General features: G+C 40.9%; 2 protein-coding genes across 7 annotated transcripts in view; one reads left to right on the forward strand and one right to left on the reverse strand.

Moving 5' to 3' along the window:
- The window catches only part of nsd2 (nuclear receptor binding SET domain protein 2), a 144,622-nt gene extending 135,727 nt beyond the window's left edge, over positions 1 to 8,895 (reverse strand). For 2 of the 3 annotated variants that reach the window (XM_048529530.2, XM_048529511.2), the window contains exon 1: positions 7,900 to 8,895. The gene's annotated coding sequence lies outside the window, so the exon portion shown is untranslated. Of the gene's footprint in view, positions 1 to 7,264; positions 7,795 to 7,899 lie in introns of those variants that run through there. The other variant, XM_048529519.2, reaches the window with a different exon arrangement.
- Positions 8,135 to 24,768, forward strand: part of letm1 (leucine zipper-EF-hand containing transmembrane protein 1) — an 83,895-nt gene continuing 67,261 nt past the window's right edge. Inside the window, exons 1-2 of one of the 4 annotated variants that reach the window (XM_048529570.2) lie at positions 8,135 to 8,591; positions 22,353 to 22,410. In XM_048529570.2, the coding sequence (XP_048385527.1) occupies positions 8,513 to 8,591; positions 22,353 to 22,410 (137 nt within the window). In that variant the 5' untranslated portion in view covers positions 8,135 to 8,512. The remainder of the gene's footprint in view (positions 8,592 to 22,352; positions 22,411 to 24,768) is intronic. The other 3 variants (XM_048529552.2, XM_048529562.2, XM_048529544.2) reach the window with 3 other exon arrangements.

The following is a 24,768-nucleotide window of genomic DNA, read 5'->3' on the forward strand; positions in this document are numbered from 1 at the left end:
CCCTTGTTTGTTTACCAAAATGCAATACTGAAAATTTAATTTGGATAAATACCATCTGCCACTCCTCAGCCAATTAATCAAGAATCCTCTGTAATCGTAGATAACCTTCTGCGCTGTCCACTTTTGGCATGGTGTCATCTGCAAGCTTACTAACCCTGCCTCCTAAATTCTTATTCAAATTGTTTACATAAACGACAAACAACAGTGGACCCAGCACCGATCCTCGAGAAACACTGCTACTCACAGGCCTCCAGTCTGATCACAAACAAATTCCACTCGCACGCTGTCTCCTTCCTTTAAGCTAATTTTGTTTCCCATTGGCAAGCTGTCCCTGAATCCCATGTGATCTAACTTTACCAATTAGCCTACCATGTGACAACTAGCCAACGGTTTCACTTAAGTCCATACAAACAACATCTACTGCTTGCCCTCATTGATCATTTTGGTTACATCCTTAAAAAAATCCATCAAGTGTGAGAGATAATGGGAACTGCAGATGCTGGAGAATCTGAGATAACAACATGTGGACCTGGATGAACACAGCAGACCAATTTTTTTGGCCTGCTGTGTTCATCCAGCTCCACACTTTGTTACATCAAGTGTGAGACATGATTTCTGACGTAAAAAGCTGTGTTGATGATCCCTGGTCAGTCCTTGCCTCTCCAAATACAAGTAAATCTTCTCTCAGAATCTTCAACAACTTACCACCACTGATGTCAGACTCATCAGTCTCAAGTTCTCAGGCTTCTTCTTCCAGCTCTTCTTAAAGGCACAACATTAGCCATCCTACAGTCTTCGGTATGTTACCCTTGACTATAGATGATACAAATATTTCAGCTAGAGGCCCTGCAATTTCATCCCTAACTTCCCACAGTGTCCTTGCATACACCTGATCAGATGCCAGAGATTTACCCACTTAGGTTTTTTAAGATCTCCAGCACCTCCTAGTCTGTTATGTGGACTGTCTAAGACATCAAAACCACATCTTGTTTTTTTCTTACACTCAACCAGTGAAAATGATGCATTTATTTCAAAATTTTTTTCTGCCTGTAAATCAAAGCTAATAACAGCTTATCTCATGAAGCCAACTTGGGGTGACGACCTTTTATGTGACATGTTATTGCATGCTTTCAGAAACTCCAACAACCACTGGTTCTCCCTTGCCTGTCTTTCTAGTTTTATTCTCAAAAATCTCCACACAGAGCCAGAGAAATGATACAGCACACAAAGAACCTTTTAGCTCATCTCCTCTCTGTCAACCCAGATGCACCGAGATGCCCTTTCTAATCCCATCTTCCTGCACACAGCCCTGCAGCTTACAGCACTTGAGTGCGCAGATCCAGTACTTTCTGGAAGCGTTTAGGGTCTCTGCCTCCACTATCACCTCAGGCAGGAAATTCCAGGCACCAACTAGTCTCTGTAAAAATGTTTTGCCTCATGTCTGTTTTAATCCTTCTTCCACTTGCTTTGAATCAATGAAACCCTGGTTTTGGAATTCCCAGCCAAGGAAAATAGGTTCTTCTGTCTGCAGCCCTCACGATTTTATATACCTCAAATCATGTCACCCCGAGTCTTCTCAGCTTCGGGCCCAGCCTCTCCAATCTCTCCTCGTAGCTACAATTCTCCATCCCTGGCACTGTTCCAGTAAATCTTCTCTGCACTCACTCCAGACCAATTTCATCCTTCCTATAATGTGGCAACCAGAACTTCAGACATTACTGGATCTCACCAGTATCTTAAACAATTTCACCACAGTATCCCTACTTTTAGATTCTGTATCTCTACCAGTGAACAAGAGCATTCCAAATGCTCTCTAGACAACCTTACCTACCTGTACTGCTATCTTTAGAAGCCTGTGCACTTTCATGCCAAAATCTCTCACTTCTTCAACCCGAATGCGTATTCACATTTGTTTTCGCTTTCACTGTTTGACTTCCCTAAATGCATTACCACAAATTTACCAGAATTGAACTCCACCTGCCACTTTCCTGCCCTCTCCACCAACCTACTTAGATCATTTATCATCCTCTACACTACCCTTTACAGAATCAATATTTGTGTTGCCTGCAAATTTCCAAATTGTGTCCCCTACTTTCAAGTCCAAATTATTAATGTTTCAAAAAAACAGCAGGGATCTCAACACTGAGCTCTACAGGACACCACTTAAAACAGCTTTTCATCCATAAGGGACATCAGCTTTTAAACAAGACTTCCAGTTCATAAAATTGTTAAGTCTGACAATTTACAACCATTTTTATAGATGCCCTGTTAACACTCACTCAAATTCTATCAATTGTCCTCTTTGCTTGCCTTCATGAACAACAGGGTTACACTTCTTTCTTCTAATTGACAGTGACCATTTGTAAGATCCAGAGAATTCAGGAAGATGAAAATCAACACAGCCACCATCTCAGATGTTGCCTCTTTAAAATCGTGGAGTACAAGTTATCAGGTCCAGGGCATTTGTTGACTTTGAGTCCTATTCATTTTTCCAGCACTTTTCCATGCTAATACTAATTACTTCTAAACTCTCACTGTCACTGAGCCCTTGGTTCTCCCCAATTCAGTATTTTATGCCTTTATTCTTAAAAAAACCCAAAATATTTGTTTAACATCTCTCCTATCTCCTTATTTGTAACAGAGATTTCTTGTCTCTGTCTCCAAGAAACTCACATGACAAAAAGTAAGTAATTTTTGAAATATTCAAATTTGATTCAAAAGATTTTAGGATTCTCATTAGTATGCTTAATTGTTTTCTCTCTCCAGCAATTTCTTGGTCATTTTTGATGATTTTTTAGTATCACCCCAGTTTTCAAGTTTACTAATAATAATTTTTGTAAATCATGGTAACACCCTTGTTTTAATCCAGTTGTAAACCTCTCTAATTAACAATAAAACGTGGTATGGCTTTGGCTATTTCTATTCAAAGGAACGTATATTCACTAAGGTCATTTCAGTCTTTTAGTCAATGTGCTGCTGAGACTTTTACAAGATTTCCAACAAAAATACATATGAACACATTAAAACTGTACATAACGCGCTTTTACACAAAAAGCCATGGACTAACAACCTTTATTGCTCAATGAACAAATACATTTATCCAATAAGGTACATGCTCATAGAGTCTAACAAGGTTTCAAGCTACACTGTTGTCAACAGATTTAAAAATATAACTGAGGTGTTAAAATGGCTTCAGAAATTCTAGACCAAGAAAGACTTTATGTTAACTCATGATCCTGATTGCCAAACAACCAACGTCCAGTTAACAGGATGCAAGTTGATTGCAGGTGAAGGCATATTGTGCTGCCAGGACAGTATGATACCCTGATGGTCAATTTAAAAAAAAGTGAACATTTATTATCTTATACCATACTTCATTCCACCTATATAAGAAAATAACCCGATGTTACAAAGAGTCACTTTAGAAGTGCATCACGGCTAGACTGCTATCCATCAAAATATAACTCAGCATGTGATATCTTAGGGAGACCATGGGTAATAAAACATCAATCCTAAACCTCTACCCTCATCTTGCATCAGACTTTCCTTCAAAATTTCCTTTCCTCCAAAAGAGAGGGGTTGGCACAGAAAAGGGGTCTTGGAGAAGGCAAAAGCTACACAAAATATTTTGTTCTGTATTTTTCTGGATTCTCCTTTATGATCTTATTGTGCAACAGCAACAAAGGCAGCATCAATACATTCAACAGGGTAAGTGAAAGGTAATTGTCTTTTTCTGTATAAAAGTGCTGACTTCATGTAGCACCATGCACACCAAAATGGCTCAGGCTTCAAACCCACCATGTGGCAGTAAATTATTTCTTGATCTATACTATTGGTGAGCATTATAGTAAGGTAATCAGATCAGAAGTCAATTTGTTGTAAACTCAGATCCCAAAATAATCTACAGCTATGTAGTATTGTGTTGTGTACTTGTTACTATGCGGAAAACATTTTAGCAGCCAATTTGTCAAAAACAAGGCCCCACAAAATTGTAATGTAATAATAAAGATGATTCTGTTACAGAAATGTTGTCCGAGATATTCGAATATTACAAGGAGCCCAGGCAAAACGCCACATCTTTTTCATAATAGTGCTACGAGATCAGTTACATCCACCTGAGGGGCAAAAAGATCTTTGTTTAAAGTGCCATCTGAAAGACAGCCTCATATCTGTGCTTAAGAATCTTGATCACATTCTCAACATTTCAAAAATAACTTCTCTGTGGCAACTTGAGTATGCAGTATCCCAATATCAACAGAAGACTTATCAAATTTTGCTGCCGCACGCTAATTCAAGAACAGCCTAGGAGATCAGCAAATATTATAAAATTACGTTAGTCCATTCTAGTCTTTTTCTACAATCAATGTTTGCTGACTTTTAAGTCTAAAAGTGCTTGATTTGTAACAGATAAGTAGAGACGACCAAAGCACAACCATGGCTAATAATATAATCTCACCACAATGTAGATAAATTTTCTGTCTTTTAGAAAACCTATCATATTCATATACAGAAGACATGGTTACTAAGTTTGTGGACGAACACCAAAATTAGTGGTATGCTGGACAGTGAAGGAGGCTAAGATTACAAAGTGATCTTGATCAAATGGGTCATGCTGAAGCATGTTAATTTGGATAAATGCTTGGCATTGCATTTTGGAACAAACAAAAAGCCAGGACTGATGCAAGTAAAAGTCAGGCCTTGTTTTAGAACAGAGGGAGACCTAGGAGTTCAGGTACATAAATCTTTTAAGTTTGCATCACACATAGATAAGGTGGTTAAGAAGGCAATTAGCACGCTTGTCCTCATTGCTCAGACCTTTGAATATAGGAGTCAGGATGTCGTGTTGAGGTTATACAAGACATTGGTCTTTTGGAGTACCATGTCCATTCTGGTTGTCCTGTTAAAGTAAGGATATCATTAAGGTGGAGAGGGTTCAAAAGAGATTTACCAGGATGTTGCCAGGGATAAAGGGTTTGAGTTAGAAGGACAGGTTGGATAAAAACTGAAAGAACTGCATGTGCTGTAAGTCAGGAACAAAAACAGAAGTCATCGGACCCGAACCGTTAACTCTGACTTTTTTTTCCCTTCTCAGATACTGCCAGAAGAGCTGAGCTATTCCAGCATCTTCTATTTTTGTTCCGGAATAGGCTGGAACTTTTCTCACTGGAACTTAGAAGGTTGAGGGGTGACTTAGAGGGTCTTAAAATCATGAGAGATAAAGACAAAGTGAATGGCAGCCGTCCTCTTCCTGCGACGGGGGATTTCAAGACTGCAGCCATATTTTTCCGGTGGCAGGAGAAAGATTTAAAACAGACACTATGGTCTTTTAAAAAAAAACAGACTGGTTCATGTGTGGAGTGAATTTCCAGAGGAAGAGGTGGATGTGGGTAGTTAGAATGTTTATAAAACATTGGGATAAGTACACTAACAAGACATATTCGGAGGGATATAGGCCAAGCGCAAACAAGTGGGATTAGTTTAGTTTGGGATTATGGTTGGCATGGACTGGTTGGGTCGAAAGGTCAGTTTCTGTGCTGTATGACTGTATGGCTCTTCAAAACCAAAACTTAAGATCCATCTGTTAGTTCTAGGGCTCTAGCACATTTTCAGTCACATTCAAAATGCAATTTACTTCCTCAAACTTAATTCTGTAATTTACAAGTACCATTTTTACTTCAGCAACTATTACCATGTTACAGGTCAATCTATTTCATGTGTGATTTAAATATTACTTTATTGTATAATGCAACACTATTGCTAAGAGCCAAATGTTCAATGTTCAAGGTTCAAAGGTCTAATTTCAAACTTCAATCTAGAAAACAAAATAGCTATCCTAGATGGGAAGATGTTTATCTAAACAACTGCGGACTAACAGAACCAACGGTTCAGAAAATTCTACTGTTTATAAACTAAACTGAAATGCTTGATTAGATCACGTTAAATTATAAAGTTCACTTAAGAGCCATAACAGAGAATTTCATCAATATTCAAGTATAATACCATAAAATAAAAGCAATCTCGACGTATTTTTCATTCATTCAAAACATGACGACATTATGCTGAAATTATCGCTCCATTCAAAGGGACTTTACCCAGTCATTTAATGTGTCCACTACTGTGGTGATTAATTTGGACCAGAAACATGCTTTTTATTCAGAACTGGAACACCATCCTAAACAATGACACAGTAAATCAGCTTGTAGAAATTAAATCAGCAACTTCGGCTAACCCCTCAATTCTGAGATGATCAGAGTTTTTTTTAATAGTAAAACAATAATCAATTTCACTAATGTCAAAACAGGAACTAACAAGTAATGCTGTATTGCGACAATACTATTAAAACTGTTCCGATTCATATACAGAATCACCCGTATTAACTGAAGATTCCGAAGTATTTTTTCGTGCAATCGTTCTCCCACCATTTTTACCATGAGGGATTAGCAACTTGCATCGAACACAGTTGTGTTAATTGTACTCAACAGCCAACACGTAACAAATACAACCGAAGTACTGCGTTGACAAAAAAGGATTTTTTTTACATTTCAGTGGTCCATTCCCTGCAGGTCTCCTGCTGGATGGAGCACATCTTACTTTTTTTGCAAAGAAATTGTGCCACAGTTTTGCAAATTCTCCACTGCATCTAAAACAAACCAGCACTGGTTGCTTTAAAACAAAACGAAAACACCTGTTGCAAAACTGAAATCAATTTTAAAACATCTCGGAAAAAATCAGCACGAAATTAAAAGACCAATCATAAAAATTTAACAAACATGGCTGCCCTCCATACATCCAGCAGGCAGCAGCAATGCAGATCCAACCTCACAGCAGCTTCTTTTAAAAAAAACAGCGCTCACCGTGCTTACAGACATCTACAATTATTAAATCACTCCAAGACTGCAAGGAGATATTAGACACTCGATCATTTAAATAGAAGATATACATACCCAAAAGACCTGTGTGGAAGTTAGAAATGTAAGGGGGAGGGGATAAAAGATATATTAAAATAACAAATTAATTCCCCGTTCAAGAGTGGCCAGCTTCTGATTGGACTACAAGAAGGGCCTAGTTCTCGCTCTAAGTCAGTGGCACCTTTTTTATTCAGCCTTTTTCTTTTCTCTTCTTCTCCCCGTTCCTTCTTTCCCTCTGGAACCGCTATGCGGTTTACTCTTGACATATTTTTTCAAAACTTAAAAAAAGGGGGAAATGGGAAAGCGATGAGATTGAAGGACAGGTAGATGCAGACAACTGAAGAAAAGCAGCGAACCTGTGAACCGGCGCATCTTTCCGAGCCGGAGAAGATACTGTATTTTGAATGAATACGGTCGGTCGGTCAGTCAGTCTTCGCTAACGGACTGATTGACTGACTGACTGACTCCCTCATCATTATTATTATCATCATCATCCTCCTCCTTCTTCTTCGTCCACCACCACCAGAACCACAGCGCGAAAACTCTCGCTTCCCATTGGTCGCGGCCGGCTCCAAGATGGGCGGGGGCAAGAGGAGAGGCAGCGCGAGGGAAAAAAACCGGGTTTTCTCTCATTTAATATCGCAGCATTCGATCCATATCTTTCATTCCTCTCCGCCTTTCTATTTAAAATTTGTAAATAAAGAAAGGGCCTTCATCCTTATTTCGTACTCTGAGGGGTTTCCGCGACCACCACCCCATCCAAAAAACTCGAACGTTGGATGCGCGTGACGTCACAGCCTCGGAAGCTCTTTTCATAAAAAATTGAGAAGTTTCAAAACATTTTTTACACGCGATCCCGGGCTTGAGAGTGACAATGTGTGTGTCTATCTATTGATGTTGAGAGGGAATTGCGGAGAAGAACCGCTGACCCTCCCATCTCTCCCCCACCCCCCGCCATGTCTTGCCGCGCGCTCGCGCGATTCCCGCTCACCATCAATCCCAACCGAACTTGTCTTTGAAAAGACAAGCAGATAGCTAGGTTTCCGCGAGGACCCACGTGACTAGGCCACTGTCGATTTTTTTTCACCATCCCGTCCGTCTTCAGAAGGTTCGCCGCCGGGCGGCTCAAGCGCCGCGCGCCATTTACGAAGGGCTAACCAATAAGCTGCCGTGCTGTCGTCTTCAGGGTTCGGAAGGGACGGGGCAGGGTTGGACCGGCCCCGTGTTACCGGGTAGAATGACGTGTGGAGCAGTCTTTTTTTTTGATTGGTGGCTGTTCCTGCGGCCAGAACCCGTGTTGTTGGAGCGGCGTGAGGATGAGGGGAGGGTTTACTTTTGGCGACGTCGCAGTGCAGCCCCTGTCGTCCGGTTGGCCTGCACGCCGGAGGAGGACGGATGTGGAAATCGGACTGGTGTTTTTAACACACAGGGAGGAAACCGCTTGGAAGGAGCAAGTGCCGTGGTGACGGATGACTCATTGAAGCGTGCGTTGACCTTTTATCTTTTTTTACACACCGAATGCTTACTTCCTTTGAGAAGAAGTCTACAGCTTTCGCTCCGACATTTTGTTTTCTGGTTGACGGGTGCCCGGGAGCGAAACGAAAATGACCTTCATGTTGTTCAGGAGCTGCCGGTCACCGGTATGGAAGACGCCCAACGTGGTGTGCCGAGGGATGCGGAAAGGTACGTGCCTTAGATAAACATCGAGTGAGAGGCGTTCAGACAAATGCTAGCAATGTTAATAACGTGAGCTGCATCCATCCACCCACCCCCTCCCCGACGGTACCGGTCATCGATGCAGATCAATCTCGTTTTCCATGAAACATAGCGTTCTTGTGTCCGTGGAAAAGAAGAACTTAGGAAAGGCGGGCGGACTTATTTCAGTGTAGTAGGCCCGAGTTTCAATGATCAAATATCAACCGTTAACACTTCGAGTGCCTCCTTAATTGAAACGCTGCCCGCCTGGGCCCAGGAACCTCGATTCTCTTTTTTTCCTCTTTCATTCTCGTATGATTTGAGGGCGGTCACTGTTGCTATGGTGTTGCTGCCCTTTTCAAAGGCGTCCCTTACAAGTCAAAATGTGTATTTAATGTATGAGTTACTTGTTTATTTATTAAAACAAAACCTCTGAGTGACCTAACATTTATATTCGATTAGACATCCGTGTTTACTGATCGATTTGTAGAAATTGAGTCTTTCCAGCTAAATTAGATTTCGGGGTGCAAGTATCCCCATTAAATGATTCGCATTCTTTTGGGTAAATACCTTTACGATATTGCGGATGCTGAAACTCTGAAATAAATGAAAACACAAAACGTTGGAAAGACTCGGATCGGCCAGTCTCTGTGTACATACGAACAGTTTAACACTTCGGCACGATGTCCTTTGGCCGCAGCTGTGAAGTGTTAAACGTACATAACGCGTTTTTAACTATAAAGATGTGTAGCATTGGAGGAACAAGGCAGAAAAGTTGACGTTTCCGGCCGGGACCCTCCTTCAGCAATGGAGAGGGAATGGAGTTCAGAAATAGAGGAGGGCTGGTGCTAGGGAAGGTAGGTGGGATGGTGATATCCGAGTGCAGGCAGGGAATCGAGTCAGTCATCTAGACTCGAAACGTTAGATTGCTCTCTCTGATAATAAAATGTGAGGCTGGATGAACACAGCAGGCCAAGCAGCATCTCAGGAGATTGCTCTCTCTCTTTTCTCTCTGCAAGTATGTTGCCTGACCCGCTGTGATCTCTACTGGTTGTTTTCAGTAGAGAGTCAGGGACTTGTTCGGCTGCTAAAGCTTTAAACTCTGGAACAGTTGTGTATGCCTACTTCCGCAACAGTATTAGTAGCTGGTATTTTTGAACAGTTTTTGGGAGGAAATTAAGAACGTTGTCTTGATAAATAACTGAATATGTCATTTAACTAATGTAGTTAAATTAGAATAATGGTTTGGGATAATTTTAAATTGATCTATGTCCTGGATTCACCAATATTTGTTCTTACTGGTATATGCTGCAGCTACGTAATGATCTTTCCTGAAAGAGTTGCAAAGGGTTATGAATGCCCAAGGTTACCTTTTACTGAATCTCTGATGCATTTCTGTACCAACACTTGGGGGAGGCAGTGGCCTAATGGTATTATCAGAGATAATGGGAACTGCAGATGCTGGAGATTCCAAGATAATAAAATGTGAGGCTGGATGAACACAGCAGGCCAAGCAGCATCTCAGGAGCACAAAAGCTGACGTTTCGCGCCTAGACCCTTCATCAGATGAAGGGTCTAGGCCCGAAACGTCAGCTTTTGTGCTCCTGAGATGCTGCTTGGCCTGCTGTGTTCATCCAGCCTCACATTTTATTATAATGGTATTATCACTCGACTGTGAATCCAGAGACTCACGTTAACTTCTGGGGGACCCAGGTTCAAATCATGTCATGGAACATGGTGGACTTTGTTAATTTCCAGAGTTTTTCTAAATTGGATTCACAGTCATCATTAGATTGAATTCAGTGTCGATTGTCAGAAAAACCCATCTGGGTCACTCATGTTCTTTAGTTAGCTGGTCTGGCATACATCCAGACCCACAGTAATGTGGTTGACTCTGGGCAATTAGGGATGGGCTATGAATGCTGCCTAGCCAGCGATGCCTTCATCTGATGAATGAATCAAGGAAAAGAAAATGCAATGCACTTTTTACAAATTGGAGGTTTGGGCAAGCTGGGCTGCTGCATAGCAACTGAGTTAGCTACTTGACCTACAGTGGAATTAAGAGTTCAGGCCACGATTATGTCTACCATGATTTTGCAGAATGTTGTAACGTGTTTGAAGCGGGAAAAAGGCTAACTCCCCTATAATCATTTGCTTGAATGTATAACAAATGTAAAAACGTGGAATAATTATTTTCATTGTTAGGTTTATCTTTGAATTTTACTTGGATTCATAGTTCCTGTGATAACTTCTTTGTGTCATAAAACAAAGAACTGCTGATGCTGGAGATCTGAAACAAAACAGAAATTGCAGGAGAACGCTCTGCATGTGGCAGCATTTGTGGGAAGAAAGTTCTGAAGAAGAGCCACTGGACTTGAAATGGTAACTTGTGATGTGAATAAGCTCAGCAATTAGAGGGCAGACAGTTGAAATTCTTGTGGTGCAGAGATACTGCCCCTAACTGTGAGCCAGGACTCCAGGGCTCAAGTTTCACTTGCTCCAGAGGTGCGTGTTTGAACTTGTTTGGCTGATATTTTCTGAAAGCATCACTAATGTGTTGTGCTGTTTTAGTGCACTGGTAGGATCTGGGCTAGGAGGTTCCTGCCTTACCTGCTCCAGAGGTGTGTAAGAATAGCTCTGAATGAGTTGGAGAAAACATCCAGACCAGTCTATTTAACTTTAGTGAGGAAGCTTCCAGAGACTGTTTTTCCATGAGACCATTAATTCTTTCCCAAAAAAACTATGAGGTGATTAGCAGAAGTTGGAATGAATTTCTAAAAGGCAATTTAACTAACCTGTGGAAATTTTTTGTCACGGTAACACAAAACATTGTGGAGGGTAATTTCATTGTGTGACCTGTACATTTCCAGAAGACATTTGATAGAGTGCAAAATTGGTTGAGTGATGGAAAGCATCGTGATGGTTTGTGGGAATATTTGTACTGCAGGTCCCACAGAGTGGTATCGTGGCCCCAGCTTTTCCAGATTTTTTTTTGTTCATGAATTAAATCTTGGTGTGCACAAGACAACTTCAAAATTTGTAGACAAAAGACATGTCGGAAGCATTGTAAATTATGAGGAGGACAGTGTCTATTTAAGAAGGATGTAGCTATGTTGTGACAAATGAACTTGAATGCAGACAAGTATGAGGTGATGCATTTTGGAGGGAAGAAAATGAAGACATGAGTAGAAGCAGGCCACTTGACCCAAGTCTGCCCTGTTAATCATTGAAATTGCAACTGATTTGATTATTCTCAACTCTACTTTCCTGCCCGTTTCCCCATAAACCCAGATTCCCTTGCTGATTCAAAATCTATATTTCCAGTCTTGATGATGTAGCCATTACACCTCCTGCAGTTAAGAATTCCACATGCTCTGGCTTCCGACACAGAAGCAATTTCTCCTCATCACGGTCTTAAATGGGTGACCGTCTTATTCAGATTATGATGTCTCATCTTAAGACTCTCTCCTATGAAGGGCAAGACCCTTTCAGTGTCATCCTTGTTAAGTGCTGTAAGAATCATCCATATTTCAGTGAGGTCTCATATCCTTCCATAATGTGCGATCAACTTGCTGAACCTTCTCCAAACTGGCAATGGAGTCAGTACATCTTTCCTTTGATAAGGGATCAGAACTGTTAACAGCATTCTGGGTGTGTTATGACTGATGCCATGTATAGTTTTAGCAAGATCTTCCTATTTTTAGACTTTAATCCCTTGGCAATCAAGGCCAGCATTGCATTTGCCTCCCATGTTAGCTGCTGAACTTGGATACTAGCTTTGTCATTTATGCACAATTATGAAATCCCTCTGACCCTCTGCTCTCTGCAGCCTATCTCTAATTATACAACATTCAGCTCCTTTATTCTTCCTGTCCAAGTGCATTACTCGCATTTACCCACATTATGTTCTGTCTGCACAGTTTTTGCCCATTCTGTCCTGCGCAGACTCTGTCCTCACCACTTGCCTTCACACGTATTTCTGTAACTTGCAACTTTTGCTGTCATACATTCACTCCCCTCATTGGTCTACAATTTGTATCGATAACTTCAATGTGGCCCCACCACCAATTCTTGTGGCACTCCGCTAGTAACAGGTTGCCATCCAGAAAATGCACTTGTTATCCCAACTTTGTCTTTTAGTCTGACAGTCTGTGTTAATATACAACCCAAAATGCCATGGGCTCTTGTATTACTAAGTAATCTTGTGTGCAATACTTTTGGCATTTGGACATAGCGTGCAATGTCAGGGTTACAGTTCTAAAAAAGGGGTAGAAACAGAGGGACCTGAGCGTATTTGTGTGCATATCGTTAAGGAAAGAGCAAGTAGTGAAACATACAGTATCTTGTGAGAGCCAGGAGTTGATTTGTTAGACACCAGCTGATGTCTGTGTGTTACTAGGTGCCATTTTAAGAGAAAGATCTGTGTGCAGAAGAAGTTTACAAGAATGGCTGCAAGGATGGGAAGCTTGAGGTATGATGCTGGATTGGAGAGGCTGGAATTGGTCTCCATGGAGAGAAGGCTGAGAAGAGGTGATAAAATTTTCAAAATTAAACAAAGAACATTTGAAAGGTTGCGGCAACCATTTACCACATTGGCCCCAGAGATCAGCATTTTATCTGTAAGACTGAAGCTGGTGTTGCTGTCCTTGGAACAAAGGAATGTGATGGGAAATTATAAAGAGGTGTGGAAGGTTATTAAGGATTGGTTAAAATAGCCAAAGATAAGTTGTCCCATGGGCAGCATGATGGCTCAGTGCTTAGCACTGCTGCATCTGCATCAGCGTCAGAGACCTGGGTTCACTTCCAGTCTTGGGCATTTACCCGTGTGGAGTTTGCACTTTCACCTGTTATCTGCATGGCTTTCAGCTGGGTGATTTGGTTTCCTTCCACAGTCCAAAGATGTGGAGGCTAGGTGGATTAGCCATGGTAAAATGAGAAGTTGCCCGGATAGCGTACAGTTGTAGTTTGGATGCATTTTTGGAGAGTCAGTGCAGACTCATTGAGCAAAGTGACCTCTTTGTGCACAATCAGGATTTTATCATTAGCTGATGGCACTAGAGCTAGGATACATGGTTATATGATTTTGGGTAAACTGTGTAGCAAAGGTTAAGACCATAAGAGATAGGAGCAGAATTAGGCCATCAGCCCATAGAGTCTGCTCCACCATTCAACCATGGCTGATTATTTTTCTTTAACACCATTCTCTTGCCTGCTGCCTGTATTCCATGATCCCGTTATGAATCACAACCTATCTATTTGTCTTAAATACACTCAATGATTTGGCCTCCACAGCCTTTTGTGGCAATGAGTTCCACAGATTCGCCACCCTGTGGCTGAAGAAATTCCTCCTCATCTCAGCTCTAAAGAGTTGTCCTTCACTCTGAGGTTGTGCCTCGAGTCATATTCTCTCTCTCTGGTGGGAGTATCTTCTCTACATTCTATCCAGGCCTTGAAGTATTCTGCAAGTTTCAGTCAGATGCCCCCCCATTGTTCTTCTAAACTCCATTGAGTACAGACCCAAATTTCTTAACTTCTCCTCGTGATAAGCCATTCATTATTGCAGTAATTCTTGTAAATGTCCTCTGGAACCCCTCCAGTAGCACATCCTTACTTAGGTATGGGCCCAAAGCTGGCCCAAGTGATTTATCTCTGTTCAGGTCTTTTAGGTATGCTACCACCAAGACTAACATTGACTGCAAATATCACTGACAGGCACCACAATTTCTTCCCTAGCTTGCCACAATGTCTTGGGATAGACCTGATCAGGTGCTGGGGATTTATTTACCTTTATGCATTTTAAGACTTCCAACACTTGCTTTTCTGTAATGTAGACTCTTTTCAAGACATTATTATTTATTTCCTTAAGTTCCCTAGTTCTGAAGAAGGGTCACCAGACCTAAAATGTTGACTTTTTTCCTTCACTGACGCTGCCAAACCTGCTGAGCTTTTCCAGAAACTTCTGTTTTTATTCCTGACATCGACTTTGCCTGAAGGGCCATCAACTTGGTGAAAGAAGCTTTTTGGTCTGCCTCAAACTGATTAGTCTTCCACTGTAATGAGTTGACCTCTGTAGACTGCTGCAGATTGGCACATTCCAAGATCCAGGGCTGAAGATTGGGGCACCTGCCACCAAGGCCCTGTGAGGTCTTTCTGCTTAAGTTTAGTGAAGGTCTGTTCAGTTGTTAGACACTTTTGGTGCATTAAAATGAACCTAAATAGTTTCTTACGTAAGTAGCAAATACTTATGCTTTGCAACCGTAGAGAAGCTCTGAGCACTGTCAAAATTTTAATGTTAGGTTTCCCTACAAAACTTTACAGAACTGTTTTAGAGCATTTGTACATACATATTTTTATGAATAAAGTATATTTTTGAAATGAGTTTAGAAGAATGGAAGTAATTTCATTGCCAGTTCCTCAAATAAATTCTTCAAGGGCTAGACTATAAATTCGGACAGGCTGTTTCCCTTGGCTGACAGTGAGGAACTCTGGGATCGGGGTGCAGTCTCAAAGCAATTATTGGGAATGAAATGAGCAATGTGTTGTTAAAACTGTCTTTTTGCTTTTTTACTTCTTAAAAGTATGTACTGAACAGAACTATTTTGGAACGAAAGGGTGGTTGCATGTTGGAAAGTCAGAGATTTCATACCTTTTGTGAAGCCTATTGATGTAGCCTTGGGTTCCAGTGATGTGCAGATGAATTAAAATGGAGGGATAGTTTGCAAATGAAGCTATTGGCTTGTGGACCAGGGGCCAGTTATTTATACAAAGGTCCTCTGCCAGCCAACAGCAAGGTAATTGGTTGTCATGTAGCTCAACAGCTTATGCTGCGAATAAGACAGGGACAACTAAAAAATATTAAATGTTAAAAATTAAATACGTGAAAAGGAAGAGAGGTCTCGAAGCGAGCATAAACCCCTCAAAATGAAGCTAGGGAGATGGTTTTGGAGAACAATAAAATGGCAGAGGAGGTAAACACATATTTTGCCACAGTCTTTAATGTGGCAAACACTTTGAACATCCCATGAATACTAAATATGGGGCAGTAGTTAAGTGCCATCACTAGAGAAGTCCTATTAGACAAACTAATGGGGGTAAAGGCAGATAACTCCCCTGGCCCTATGATTTGCATTCTAGAATCCTAAAAGAGGTATTTACAGAGATAATGGATGCTTTGAATGTCATTTTTCAAAACTTGTTGCTTCCTGGAAGAGTACCAGAGGACTTAGGCATCACAGTAGCATTTTCTATGTTCAAAGGGGGAAGACACAAAAATGGGTGACTAATTGGCTGATTGGCCTCACATCAGTTGTTGGGAAAAGTTGGAATAAATTATTATGGAAGTAATAGCAGCACATTTTGAAAGTCATAATTTAATCAAGCAAAGTCAGCGTGGCTTCTCAAAACTGTGATTGCGTGTGCCTGACTTAAGAGCGTTTTATGGATCTGTCAACTAACGTAGAGGGGGACCAGTGGTTGTGTTGAATTTGGACCTCCAGAAGGCGTTTGACAAATGCTTCCCAAAAGGCTAAGTCGTAAAATAATCCAAGATGACAAGGGTCTTTTCCCTAGGGTGGGGAAGTTCAAAACTGTGTTTTTAAGGTGAGAGGAGTAAGATTGTAGAAGGACACCAGGATCAACTGATTTTACATAGCGGTTTGTGTGTGGAATGAACTGCCAAAGAAAGTGGTGGATGCCATTTGGATAAGCACGTGAACAGAAAAGTTTTGGAAGGACGTGGGCCAAGTATAGGCCGATGGGACCAATTTAGTTTGAGTACGTGGCCGGCGTGGACTGGTGGCACCAAAGGGTCTGTTTGCACAGCAGGTAATTAGGGAAAATGCATGAAAGCGGACATTAAGCATGTCTGACCCACCACTGAATAAGTGAATGATGGAGCAAGCTTGAGGGGCTGAATGGCCTAGTCTTGTTGTTATTTCTTACAGTCACTCTCAAATCCTCGTTTTTCATTCCAATTCTCTTGCATCTCCCACAAATCTAGGGACAACTGTAAGATTATGACAAGCCTTTCTGTTATTTCCACCCCTAATTTCTTTAGTCACTTGAGGTACAAGCTGCCTGGGGTGAGATTACGTATCTGCCCTTGGGAATTTCTTATTTTATGCCTTTGGGATGTTTACAACTAGCAAGGGAGCTTCTTGAGTTGGCCTGAAGGTGTTGAGTCAAGTCACGATGTCAGAGACTGGAATCAAACTGACTGGTTCCTTTCCCTGAAGTAAATTAATGAAACAGGTGGATTTTATGGCAATTAGTCCTGTAGTTTCCATGAGTGCTAGGCCTGACAGCAGGAAAAACATTATAACAAGTTTGCTGAATTCATTTTCATCACCTGGCATGGATGTGAAACACTGAGAATCCAAGATAACAAAGTGTGAAGCTGAAAGAACACAGCAGGCCAAGCAGCATCTCAGGAGCACAAAAGCTGACGTTTCGGGCGTAGACCCTTCATCAGAGGCTCTCTGATGAAGGGTCTAGGCCCGAAACGTCAGCTTTTGTGCTCCTGAGATGCTGCTTGGCCTGCTGTGTTCATCCAGCTTCACACTTTGTTATCTTGGATTCTCCAGCATCTGCAGTTCCCATTAACTATGAGAAGGCAGTTCTTCCAGTACTGTAACTAATTAGCTTTCATACTTCGTTAAGGACATTTTCTCTGTTAGCTTAAATATCCAGACAGAATAACATTACAAAAGCAATATTTTTCAAGGCTACTAAGAGGTTTTAATTTTTAAAGCAACAAACTTGATGTTTTATGATGTCATGTCACATAAGGAAGCTTTTGTGAGATCACAGTGGTATTTCCACTGTGCGTAGTGAAGCCTCAGATTAAACCTTATTTCTAGTTTAAACTTAATTTGATCAGGATCTTGATCAATCAACGTTATGTAAGATTGCTAAGTTTAGCGGTGTGTTTGGTGTAGCTCTAATATTACTAATTATAGTAATACCTACTTATTATTTGAATATATTTGCTAGACAGATTTTAAGCATTCTGGCTGCAAGAAAAAAATCGCTCAAAATCAATGATCGAAGAATAATTTTTAGTTACCGCATGGTACAAAAAGGTCAGGAATTCTCCAGAGCTCATGAGATGATACAATCACAAGTCACTGCTGTTAGGCGTTCATAAGAAATCTTGCTACATTTGTAATTAACTCATTAACCTATCGAACACTATAGATAAACAATCAATTTAATTTAGGTTTTTTCATAAACTGTTTTTGGGGCAGTAGAATAACACTGCATGAGTGGAAAACTGCCAGGCAAGGTCTTCCACAATTTCCATCCACTGCTATTTTTACGAGATAGAAACACCAGCTATTATTGCAGAAGTTGAACTTTAAAACTGAAGATGTACACCTATGATATTGAGATGTAAAAAAAATTAATGGGATATCGTCCCTGATGTTTTCTAGCAACTTGAACTTTTGCAGTAGACGAACAATGCCCTTAGTGAGTGAATTTGAGAATTTTGACTAAGCAAGATTCAGGATGGTGTGTGATTTGGAAGTGAGCTTGCAAATGGTGGCATTTTCACCTGTCTGCTGTCTTTGTGTTTCTGGATCGTAGTTGTGGGTTTGGATGGTGTTGTCTCAGGAGCCTTGGTGAATTTATGCGGTACACACTGCTACTGCTAAATGTAGTTGGAGGGACTGAATGTTTGGGGATATGCTAGTTATGCATTTGGCTTTGTTCTGGGTGGTGTCGAGCTTCGTTTGTGATACTGGCACTGCATGCTTTCTGGCATTGGGAAATATTTCGTCACATTTACTGACTGCTGGCTTTGAAGAATCAGAAAGTGAGTTAATCACCTGAAGCATCCCAAATCTCTGACCTGCTGTTGTGACCACAGGATTTAAATGGATGGCCTTGTTCAATTTCTAGTTAGTGGCATCCTTCAGGATGTTGTTCGTGGATAATTCTTCAATGGCCAGGTAAATGAACAAATTAGTGGGACACAAATCTTGTGTCTTCTAGCTGAAGTATTTATGCAAATACATGAATGCACAGCTGACCCCCCCCCCCCCCCCCCCCCCGATTCAGCCTAAACTATGGGTTAAGTACGTGGATGATACTTTCATGATTATTAAGCAAAGTTAGAAGAAACACAGCACCTTATTAACAGCATATTCACCAGGGAAGAGGAGAACAAAATCAACTCCTAATTGTAGACATCATGGTGGAATGAACAGGAACAGTGTGTACAGAAAGATTACACACACACACCAAATCCTGAATTACAACATTAACCACCCCAGCGTCCACAAGCACAGCTGTGTCAAGACTGTTTAAACAAGTGATACCACTCTGCAACACCCTAGAGCTACGCAAAAAGAGGGGAACATCTATACAAACAATGGGTATCCTAACAGCTTCATCTGCTGATGCCTGTTAAATGAACAATGCCAATAAGACATTTTACGCCCAACATGCTGGTCACCCTACCCCTATATTCGAAGCATATTGGAACTGACTACAAGACTTCTACGATCTCTTAGGATAACGATAGCACACAAACTAACGGTCACACTTTGCCAACTACTCTCAAAGACAAAAGACCGTATAATCCACAATGAGCAGGGCAAATGTGATATACAATACATAGGACACACAAGAAGGAAACTTGCCACCAGGATACACTGACACCAACTCTCAGCAAAATGTCATGACCAACTCCCCCTCACTTCTATTCACTCCGACAAAGAAGGACATCGGTTTAACTTCGGCACATAACAATACTCGGACATGCAAAACAAAGACAAACATGACAACTCCCTGATGAAGGGCCTAGGCCCGAAACGTCCGCTTTTGTGCTCCTGAGATGCTGCTTGGCCTGCTGTGTTCATCGAGCTTCACACTTTATTATCTGAGAACTCCTGGAAGCCTGTTTTTCAATCACAGATACCATAAACAAACATTTCAAGATAGACCCCATCTTTATATCACTGTGGAGCTAAACCGGAAACAACTACCCACCACAACAGACCTGACCATATAAATTCAGAATGGAACAGAAAAATAGTGCTTCAACAGAAGTTAGACAGCACTGAAGATGTCACCTAGAAGGGGGCCGAACCAACAATTCCAGTAGGGGATTCTATTATGATGTCCCTGAAGGTCAGAGGATGAAGGCTCATTTTTCCTGTTTCTCTTGTTCTTACTTGGAACTTAGTTGGCGCAAATTGTCCAGGCTTTGTTCCGTTTGGACAATGTCTGTCTGTTTTTGCAGAGTTGCAAATGATGCTGAATATGTAATCATTTGCAAGCATCCCCACTTCAGACCTCTAGAGTCTAGGTTGTTGCGAGATTTGGACTGGACAGCCCTGGGGTACTACCTTGAGGAGCAAATGCAGATATCTCCTGGAGCTGAGATGTCTGACCACCAACAACTGTGACCACCTTCCTTTGTGTGAGAAGTGATTCCAAGGGAGACTTTAATTCACTTGGCTCTAGTTTCTCGAGGTGCCTTGATAGCTCACTCAGCCAAATGCAGTGTTGATATCGAAGTCACCACTCTGAACTCACCTTTGGGGCTCATCTCTTCTCCGTGTTTGAACCATGGTTGTAATGAGATTAGGAATTGGATGTCTGTGGCAGAACCCAAACTGAGTCAGTGGGTTTTTGTTGCACAAGTGTTGCTTGATAGCACTGTCAATAACATGTTCTATTACCTGACAGATGATGGAGAATATATCATAGAATCCCTATAGTGTGGAAACAGGCCCTTCAGCCCAGCAAGCCCATGTAGACAGGTGAGGTTATAATTATTTGTATCTGAGATGTACCTGGGTAATGTTCACATTTTCGGCTCCTTTCCCCTAATTGTGTGTGTGACCTCCTAAGCAGCTGCATGATCAAGCAGCTTAGAGGCGACATTGATTTTCGGGTAGGTGTCAGAGTTGTAACAGTATTGGAACAGCGTGCCAAGTTCTGGAGCACCTGATAGCGAGAATGTTACCCCATAGCCTGTGCAGTATTCAGGGCCTGCAGCCGTTTCTTATATCAGATGGAGTGAATAAAATTAAGACCATAAGACATAGGAGCAGAAGTGGGCTGTTCAGCACATTGAGTCTGCTCTGCCATTTAGTAAGAACATGGCTGATCTGATGATCCAGTACTCTGTCCTGCTTTTTCCACGTAACCCTTGATTTCCATACTGATTTGCGTCTGTGAAGCTGGAGGCCTCTGGCAGAGGTGAAGGTGGCTCTGTTTATCCATTGTTGATTTATTCTTAAGTGATCCTAAATGGGACTAATTTGTACCACAGTTTGTTTTCCAAGGTAACCTGGATATCTCAGCAGGTCTGGCAGCATCTGTGGAGAGGAAGCAGCATTAACTGATGAAGGGTCACTGGACCCAAAATATTAACTGATTTCTCCCCAAAGATGCTGCCAGACCTGCTGAGCTTTTCCAGCAACTTCTGTTATTGTTTCTGATTTCCAGCATCCGCGGTTCTTTTGGTTTTTATTCACGTGGATTTCTTTTGGATCTTGGAATTGTCCCAAGATGATGGAATCCTTTGCTGGCAAACCCAAACCCGCCGTACTTCCAAAATGTGATTTGTACCAGGCCCAGGATCAGGCCCACCAGTGGGTTATCTTGTCTGCTTGATTTTATATACACTGGGTCACTAGACTTATGGAATGCGTGTGGCATGTGATCCACAACTTACAAAATGGCCACCTCAGACAAGGAAGTAGACTTGTAGATCTAGCACTGTACATAAAGCAAGTGGCTTAAACAGATTTTGATGTCCGCATGCAACTGTCTATCTTAAGCTCCAGTAAACTGATTAAATATGCAGGTCCCAATAAATACATTTCATGGTGCTTGTGGATTGAAACACCATTTCAGCTAATGTATTGCCTATTATACCCATTGTAGAAATTACAATATTATTTCATCTTTCACATTTGTAAGTGGGATGAATTTTTGAGCAAAATTGTGTATTTGAGGCGTGTAGTCAATTAGTAAAGAAATTTTTGTGACAAGATGTGCTGGTTTTATTGAGAATTTAAGTGTCTCTTGTTAAATGTACCTGATCATATTTGAAGTTTTAGGAAATATGTAGCCCTTCAAAACCAGCGAAGCCTCACTTGCCGTATATTTTTTGAAACCGTGTTACTGCTAACAAAGGTCTACGTTTAACTTGATAGCTGTTCTGTCATCACTCTAAGACAGTTGAAAAAATGAAGATGAAAAGTCGTCATGTTTTGCCTTGACAGTTCTAGAGCTTTACCTCACTGATATATGACAAGACATCTTGCCATGCATCTATTTTAAGTTAATTGGATGTAACCATTTGCTGACATACTTATCTCTTGGGTTTTAATTCCACCTCGAATGAAGCGCAGACATAAGCTTTATTTTCACCTGTAATTGACATCATATCTAGGCTAGACCGTAACCTTCTGCAGCATCTATTTCACGCACATTTGTGGCACAGTTATTCGTCAGATGGGGGAAAATGAACAGAAACAGAATCTCTTCTGGTATTGTGGAATGAAGATGTCCAAATGTTTTGTTACCTTCCTTGATCAGGAACCTAAAATTTACTGCTGTCCTTCTACTTCATCACAAACTTCTTCCCTATTGTTGTAATGTGTGGTTAATGAATTTGCTGTTTTTTTGGAAAGATAAATTCTGCTGGCCTTGTACAAATTCTGTAGCTTAGTTGAACCAAGGAATGTATGTATGCCCTATTTATCCTTTTATTTGCTTTTGTTTTTGTAGCTTGTCTTGGTGAAGTTGCCTGTCTCAAGTGTACAGCACTGAGGTTAACCAATCACAGGTAAGATAACTAGTTATTGTCAGACGGTTGCGGTTTTCTACAAGAATGCAAACCAGCAAAACTACTTCACGTTGAGTGTATATTTTCCAAGTTAACCTTGTTCATTTCATGGAGATATTCTTTAAAACAATATTGTTTGGATACAGGCCAATACTCCCTCAACCTTTAAATGTTTCATAGTGTGTTGGAAATGGAGTGATTATTTTGGCTGGATTGTTCACTATTCTAAATTATCTGAAACCGTTCAACTGGTACTGAAAATTAATTGTCTTCATTCTCCCATTTCAAATATTCGTCCAGTTTTCCTTTCACCTTTCCATACCGTTGACCTTTCAGGCAGTCCGTTCCACATGTTCACTACTTGAGGAAAATAGTTCAAGTTTAAACTGTATGCACTTTTTCCCCAGACTTGAGCTTCTGCCCTTTGTTTGTAGTTTTCGTGACAGTCTTGAACTTAATATTTATTGCAGTTCCTGAACATAGATTACTTAAGTTTTGCTGAGACAGCAAGAACCGTAGATGCTGGAGGAACACGACAGACCAGGTAACATCAGGAACAGGAAAGCTGGTGTTTCAGGTTGGAATCCTTCTTCAGAAAAAGAAAGGTCCTGACCCGAAATGCCAGCTTTCCTGTCCCTCTGATGCTGCCTGGCCTTCTGTTTCTCCAGCTGCACACTTGGTATAACAGAAGTTTCACTTGCCGTGTCAAATGGTCTGAAAATTGCTTTGTTTCAATTAATCAGAGTTGTACGGCATGGAAGTAGGCCCTTTGGTCCAACTTGTCTGCTGAACAGGTAGTCTACATTAATCTAGTCCCATTTAGCAGCATTTGGCCTGTATCTGTCCAAACCCTTCCTATTCATATACCCATTTAGATGCCTAGGTGCCTTTAAATATTGTAACCTTAAGTTTGCTTGTTTATTTCTAAGGTGTTTTTAGTACATAAAGTCTTTCTATTAATTATGTGTAGGGTGAGTGGCGTTCATTTTCATCCATCAAGGATGAGAGAATTTATTTTTGAGCCATTGTTGGGCATAATTACATGACAAGATAAACTGTCGATCAGACACTGAGAAAGTACTGTCTGAATTTGTAGCTGGATGCTAATGTTCCTGGGTTCAGGACTGAAACCCTAAACTAGTTCGTTCTAAAGAGAGATTAGGCCAAGAAATCTATGAATTGCAATTTTTCATAATTTTTTAAAAACATGTTACTGTCACTTTCTGGTTAATAAGTAGTTATTTTGAATATAATACTACTGGGCGTCAGTGAGCACTGTTGGCTGGATGGCTGGTTTGTGATGCAGAGTGATGCCAACAGTGTGAGTTCAATTCCTACATTGGCTGAGGACTCCTTCTCAACCTCTGCACTTGTGTGGTGATTCTCCATTAAACCTACACGTTTCTTGAATGAGAGCGCGTCCCTATGGTCTGCTAAGACTGTAGTGACTTTATCTTTACTCAAATTGCTTTGTTCATTTCAACCTATTAAACTGTGGCTCATCCATGAGTAAAGCCAATTTGAATTTATTTAATGCTCATTGTTCCGTCACTGATAGACTAAATCTATAGTAACATGCATGAGAAACCAGTTCCCTGCTTTTGAAGGCACATGCCATTGGTGGACAACAGTATTGCAACTGCTGGGCTTGCAGTCACCCTTATTGGTGTTTTAGTATTCTTTTTCGTAATGGGAAATATTGCTGCTAATGCCCATTGAGACCATGTTCTGTCCAAGCATGCACTTTCTCCAACATTTTTCACTAGATAATTATTGGGTTCAGATACATAAGCAGTTTTACAAACACTGGTTTGGCAAATCAAAGAGTCGTTCTCTCCTTTATCTTCCCTGGCAGAGCTCAGTGTATGTTGATGAACCTGAGAGTTCAGTTGCCATGTTCCTGATCTTTAATATGCTGCTTGCACCTATGAGTACTTGACTGATAGTGTTGTAACAACTTTTACTGTATCATGCCACTTCAATGTCAAAAACATATCCAAATGTCTTAATCGGTTTGAAAGATCCTGTTTTACAGTCATCTCTGCCTATGTACTCCATCTTAATGAGAATCAGAATGAAAACACATAGTTGTTTGCACAGTATAGTCTTCCAGTTCCAAAGTTCAACTTTTGACTTGATATAAAAAGTCAGCGATTTTTTTTTTTCCCCGCCCCTTCCCCCCCATCCCACAAAAATTGTTCTTGTCAAGTCCCCCAATAATTGAAAACACCTTTGTAACTGAAACATTAAAAAAGTCAAGATTATAATCAGAAGAACAAGTAAATTAACATGCATGTTAAGAGCAGAAATAACTTCTATCAACTTTTTCAAGATGCATCTTCTTCTAATTTGAAGGTA

The sequence above is a fragment of the Stegostoma tigrinum genome, chromosome 1 (genome assembly GCF_030684315.1).
Source record: "Stegostoma tigrinum isolate sSteTig4 chromosome 1, sSteTig4.hap1, whole genome shotgun sequence".
NCBI lineage: Eukaryota > Metazoa > Chordata > Chondrichthyes > Orectolobiformes > Stegostomatidae > Stegostoma > Stegostoma tigrinum.